At 45.4% G+C, this 6,779-nt stretch overlaps 1 protein-coding gene across 2 annotated transcripts in view; it reads right to left on the reverse strand.

Moving 5' to 3' along the window:
- Window positions 1-6,411, reverse strand: part of map3k7 (mitogen-activated protein kinase kinase kinase 7) — a 69,385-nt gene extending 62,974 nt beyond the window's left edge. Inside the window, exon 1 of one of the 2 annotated variants that reach the window (XM_060913953.1) lies at window positions 5,611-6,411. In XM_060913953.1, the coding sequence (XP_060769936.1) occupies window positions 5,611-5,697 (87 nt within the window). In that variant the 5' untranslated portion in view covers window positions 5,698-6,411. The remainder of the gene's footprint in view (window positions 1-5,610) is intronic. The other variant, XM_060913954.1, reaches the window with a different exon arrangement.
- Window positions 6,412-6,779: the final 368 nt, after the last annotated feature.

Consider the following 6,779-nt stretch of genomic DNA (forward strand, 5'->3'; position numbering starts at 1 on the left):
AGTGTCAAGGAACGATCTGAGCCACTTATCAAGTTCTGTCTCGAACTTCATCAAGGTAGACATCGACTTGATGTTTACGAAAGAGTACATCATCGTGTTGACACTACTATATTGCGAGGTTCCTCTTCTAGGATGATGACACCTTCCTGGGAGTTTTTTCCCCCCCCGCTCTTGAATTCAGGTTGGAAATTCAACATTATGAGGTGTACAGTGGTGCTTGAAAGTTTGTGAACCCTTTAGAATTTTCAAAATTTCCGCATAAATATGACCTAAAACATCATCAGATTTTCACACGAGTCCTAAAAGTAGATAGAGAGAACCCAGTTAAACAAATGAGACAAAAATATTATACTTGGTCATTTATTTATTGAGGGAAATGATTCAATATTACATATTTGTGAGTGGCAAAAGTATGTGAACCTCAAGGATTAGCAGTTAATTTGAAGGTGAAATTAGAGTCAGGTGGTTTCAATCAATGGGATGACAATCAGGTGTGAGTGGGCACCCTGTTTTATTTCAAGAACAGCGATCTATCAAAGTCTGATCTTCACAACACGTTTGTGGAAGTGTATCATGGCACGAACAAAGGAGATTTCTGAGGACCTCAGAAAAAGCACTACTGATGCTCATCAGGCTGGAAAAGGTTACAAAACCATCTCTAAAGAGTTTGGACTCCACCAATCCACAGTCAGACAGATTGTGTACAAATGGAAGAAATTTAAGACCATTGTTACCGTCCCCAGGAGTGGTCAACCAACAAAGATCACTCCAAGAGCAAGGCGTGTAATAGTCGGCGAGGTCACAAAGGACCCCAGGGTAACTTCTAAGCAACTGAAGGCCTCTCTCACATTGGCTAATGTTAATGTTCATGAGTCCACCATCAGGAGAACACTGAACAACAATGGTGTGCATGGCAGGGTTGCAAGGAGAAACCCACTGCTCTCCAAAAAGAACATTGCTGCTCGTCTGCAGTTTGCTAAAGATCACGTGGACAAGCCAGAAGGCTATTGGAAAAATGTTTTTTGGACGGATGAGACCAAAATAGAACTTTTTGGTTAAAATGAGAAGCGTTATGTTTGGAGAAAGGAAAACACTGCATTCCAGCATAAGAACCTTATCCCATCTGTGAAACATGGTGGTGGTAGTATCATGGTTTTGCTGCATCTGGGCCAGGACGGCTTGCCATCATTGATGGAACAATGAATTCTGAATTATACCAGCAAATTCTAAAGGAAAATGTCAGGACATCTGTCCATGAACTGAACCTCAAGAGAAGGTGGGTCATGCAGCAAGACAACGACCCGAAGCACACAAGTCGTTCTACCAAAGAATGGTTAAAGAAGAATAATGTTTTGGAACGGCCAAGTCAAAGTCCTGACCTTAATCCAATCAAAATGTTGTGGAAGGACCTGAAGCGAGCAGTTCACGTGCGGAAACCCACCAACATCCCAGAGTTGAAGCCGTTCTGTACGGAGAAATGGGTTAAAATTCCTCAGATCAACAGTTACCGCAAACGTTTAGTTGCAGTTATTGCTGCACACCACTTGTGTGAAAATCTGATGTTTTAGGTCATATTTATGCAGAAACATAGACAATTCTAAAGGGTTCACAAACTTTCAAGCACCACTGTAAGTGAATGTCTTATGCCCCTTTTCCACCAAAGCAGTTCCAGGGCTAGTTCGGGGCCAGTGCTTAGTTTGGAACCGGGTTTTCTGTTTCCACTGACAAAGAACTGGCTCTGGGGCCAGAAAAACCGGTTCCAGGCTAGCACCAACTCTCTGCTGGGCCAGAGGAAAGAACCGCTTACGTTGCGGGGGCGGAGTTGTTAAGACCAACAACAATAACAAGACCGCAAAAGATCGCCATTTTTAAGCGACGAGAAGCAGCAGCTGTACAAACGCGAAGTCATTCATTATTATTATTGCTGCTGCTGCTTCTTCCGTGTTGTTTTTGCTTCGATATTCGCGCCAAGGTTTATGCAAACGTAGCGACGTAACTGACGTATACAACGACGTAATGACGTGGCTTCCCTTAGCGCCGCGAGCTATGGAAAAGCAAACTGGTTCTCAGCTGGCTCGCAAGTTGAACGAGTTGTGAACCAGCACTGGCCCCGAACCAGCCCTGGAACTGATTTGGTGGAAAAGGGGTATTAAGGCCAATTTATGCTGACAACGCAGTCCTCGCAGATGGTGTCGCAGATGGCGTCTGCGTAGCCCCCCCCCTTCGCAGATGCTCTGCGCGCACCTCCCAAAAATTGTGACCACCGCAGAAGCCTCACAGACAGCGTCGCAGACAAGAGGGCTCTGATTGGTCCACTCTACATCCACTGTACACGCACCTCCGCTTCCCTACTTCCCCGGTTTGGTTTGTTTTCACGACCGCCATTTTTAAAAACATGATCGAAGATGGAGCAGCACGAAGAGCGGTTGATCAAGGAAGTACGTACACCTATACGACTCCAGTTCTAGTCATTATAAGTAACCGGAGGATAAACACTCCACTAACCACACCTACCAACTACTCCTAGCGATTTCACAACTTCGCGCCCCCTTGCGTTGTGGCGATGAATAACATCGTGCACGCCTATTACTCCCCGTTCAACGATAAATTACATCTGTCTGCAAAAAGCTACCTGTGAAAGCCTTGTCACAAGAGCACGCAGAGGCCCTTAGGGCCAATTTATGCTGACAACCCAGTCCTCGCAGACAGCGTCGCAGATGGCATCTGCGAAGCCCCCCCCCCCCGCTTCGCAGACACTCTGCGCGCACCTCCCAAAATTTGTGACCACCGCAGACAGCGTCGCAGACAAGAGGGCTCTGGTTGGTCCACTCTACATCCGCTGTACACGCACTTCCCCTTCCCTACTTCCCCGGTTTGTTTTGTTTTCACGACCGCCATTTTTAAAAACACGAGCAAAGATGGAGCAGCACGAAAAGCGGTTGATCGAGGAAGTACGTACATCTATACGACTCCAGTTCTAGTCATTATAGACCCCTTTCACATGACGTCACCGCGCCGCGAGATTTTGTTAGGCGCCATATTGGAAGACCAAGTACATGCACTCACAATATAAAACAAAGTACGAGCAAGAGTAAAGTGACACGATGGCTGATAATTCTGGTTATGCGAGTACATTACCAGCTGCAGAAAGGGCACGGTATGTGGAGAAACTGGCTGTGATTGATGGGTTTCACCCATATGATAAGACTCGGGGCAAGGGAGAATGGAAACATAAGGAGGACCTGACACCAATTCTGCCATCTGTTTGCTACCCAGACATTGTAAACTATTTGTTGTTTACACCCAGTGCCTACACTCAGTGTTCGAACTATGCCGATATTTTCGGGGGGTCCCTTTTTTCCCCCTTGGGGGGGGGGCGCTTGCGCTGGTCTCGGAGCGCGGATCTCCAAACACGAGAAGCCTTGCGCTTGTCTCGGAGCGCGGCTCTCCAAACACGAGAAGCCTATCTTACGCACATATCACGCGGACTCCACACCTCCACACACGCATCGCGTCTGAAGTCATAACTCATCAGGGGAAATCGTGTCCGCATTGGCATGTTCAAAAAACAACCTCGCATCAACAATGATACCACACGCAAGAAAAAAACAACAAAAAAAAACACAGTCAGGCTACTCAACAACCAACCTGGCAGCAGCAAGCAAGCCCCAAACCATCCTAAATTATTATTATTATTATTATTATTATTAAATTGTAGAAGTCTGGGAGGCTTGCTCCTCATACAGTTATCAACTTGGGGCCAATTTAGCATGTTTTAAATCTGAATTTCTTGCGTTTGCTTACCTCAAAGTGTCCACATATCATGCACAGACTTATCCATTATATCCACAGTTTTTTGCCAAGTCTCACACAGGTTTCTTTCAAGTCTACTGTTGGGCCAATAGATCATAAATAAAACAGCTCAGATTTGTTTGTTTAAGTCGTTTGCCACTCCACTTTATTCTCGTGGGTTCACATACCGCTGCCATTATTTCCCCCAATCACGAGTTTGTTGGTCTTCCAAAATGGCGCAGGGTCTGTTTACTTCCGGTTTCGGGTGACGTCAGTGAAAGGGGTCTATAGAGATCTTGCAGTCACGTGACCGGAAAGTACACAACCGCCATCTTGTTGGTCAAAAACACCGCTGAATACTGCTGCACTCGTGTACAGAACGGATCAATTTCAACCGACGGACTACACGGCTCATTTTTCTAATGAACAGATAACTAGATATATGTCTAAAATAAACGATCTACAGATTTGTGACCCTTATAGCTTACCGGACAGAGTTTTCATGACCGGATTTTGAACTGCCAGCAGAATACCCAGACGTGTATAATTACCTCATTAACTTTCCCTCGCTGTTCAGTGGTGAAGCACTGCGTGCTTATAAATCTCTGGACAGTTATCTTTACAGAAATTCAGGATTTGTCAGCAACTCAGATGTGGCATCTTGTAAACAAGAATCCTCACTGGATGGGTAAGTCACTTAAGTATTGAGTATAGCACTGACCAGCCGATTAGAGAATAGAATAAGGTAATTCCAAATCGTCCGTGTTGTTTACATGGATCTGGCGTTGGAGAGATAGAGGCTTGGCAGTGGAGATTTGAGTGGCTGTTTTCTGAGCTTAGTCAACAGGCCGGCTCTGCCTGCAGCCTCGCTTTTGCTTCCGATAACAATCCACGGAGACCCCACTGGTCTCGCTATCTCGTCCGGAATGTTTTTTTTTTTTTCTCGTCTGGAATGTTGTGCATGCGATGGAAATCGCTACAAACCGTCATTTTCTGCTGGAAACCAATGTCCAGTAAGTCCATACGGTTGTAGTGGATATTGAAGTCCGGTACAGACGAACAACACGCAAAAATACACACAAAAAACATAAAAACCGTGCACAGGTAGGGAGAGCTTGTAGCCGCAGCCGTTGTAGTAGAATTGTATATAGTAGGGTTTTCCAGAAGAAAAGGTAGAAGTAAAAGCAGAAGTAGACCCAGAAGTAGAAGTAGAAGGCGGAATATGGCGTTTGACCGACAAGATGGCGTCTGTCACAATCTGGATCGGCTGTGACGTCACATGCAAGTGCTCCATAAGTAATCGGAGGATAAACACTCCACTAACCACACCCACCAACTACTCCTAGCGATTTCGCGCCCCCTTGCGTTGTGGCGGCGAATAACATCGCGCACGCCTATTACTCCCCGCTCAACGATAAATTACAACTGTCTGCGAAAAGCTATCTGCGAAAGCCTTGTCGCAAGAGCATGCAGAGGCCCTAACACACCACACAAGTCCTCCACTCTTGAGCAACCACTCTGAGCTGAAGGGGCGGGACCTGTGCATTCTACAGAGCATTTCATTGGCCGGCTCTAAGATTAGTACAGGTATGAGTCATCGAAAACGGTGTTCTGGTTTTCCTTGCTGGAGAATATCAAGTTAAAGCTAGTTTTTTGCTTTTTTTTGGTATTCTTCTTCCCGTAAATACTTTATATGATAAGGAACAGGAAATCAAACACATGTGAGACATTTTCAATGACAGGAGTGTATTTGTGCATAACGAAGAGGTCTTTTCATTCATCCTCAGGTGTCAGATCATGTCATAGATGATATCTTACCTCTTCCACGTCAATGTCTGCATAATCAATCTCTTCGAAAGGATATCCAGGAGGTGTCTCGATCATTTCTGCGGACGGGACAGACATTGCTTGCTAGCCAGCTAGCTAGGAAAATAATATAATACAAACACGACGCGTGAAAACAGAAGCGAGTTTCCAAAAACTAGGGACATTCAGTAGGTGGGGAAAAGGACGTCTGGTGTGTGAAAAATGAGCGTTTGACGAGCGTGTCCTCCCAGGCTGGGCATCTCATATCTCACTCACACTGAGGGATTTTTTTTTTTCTTTCCTGGAGCAACTTTGGAAACTTAGCGAGCTAACAAACAAGCTAGCATCGAAAACACCGGGCTAACGCTTCAGTGGAAACAAGTGCGACGGAGAGAATAGCGACAGGACACGGGTTGTGTTTATCTGCTAGAAATAATGCTTCTGAAAAGCAACTGGTGGAGTTTCTGCTCTGGAAACATTAACTAAATAAAAGTATAATGACAGCGACGCTGCGTGCTGGAGCGTTAGCTAGCTAGCTAGGCCGCTTAGCTTAGCTTAGCTGTACTGCGGATGAATACAAGTTTCCCAGACATTGGCTATTTTTTCCCTTTTTTAAACCGTGTGCCACACATCCCTCCGTCCATTCCACACGAAGTTTTAACTCGTCTCCTCCATGTTGTTTATTGTTTGTTTGCTTGTTTGTTTGTTTGTTTCTGCTTCTCAGAGCTCCAGGAAGTGCGTGTGCGCGCGCGCACTCCGTGTCTCTCCCTCTCGCTACCTACCGCTCTGCCTGGGTGTACAGCGCACACGGCTGTATCCCGAATCAACCCCTATTCCCTAAGTAGTGCACTAGAAAGTACATGGAAGCCTTTATTTCATCCCAGGTTGTAGGGCGCGTGTGAAGGGAAGCCCTGTGCGTTTGAGGCCTCCACCTGAACTTGCTCCAGTTTGGTTGTTGCTCTTCAGCCCAAAGGCTTACAGACAGTGATGTAAATTAACCCTTTAATGGACTGGAAATGAGAATAACAGCAGGATTAGGATAAATCAGTGTGTGCTGCACCTGAGTCAAATGATTTCGTATTTTAAATCAAATTAATTCTTTAAAAAACAACAACTGTCTTTTAATTAATATATTTATTTACTAATTTTTAAATTTCCCTGAGGGAACCATCCCAAAGGGA

Source organism: Neoarius graeffei, chromosome 2, assembly GCF_027579695.1.
Source record: "Neoarius graeffei isolate fNeoGra1 chromosome 2, fNeoGra1.pri, whole genome shotgun sequence".
Classification (NCBI taxonomy): domain Eukaryota; kingdom Metazoa; phylum Chordata; class Actinopteri; order Siluriformes; family Ariidae; genus Neoarius; species Neoarius graeffei.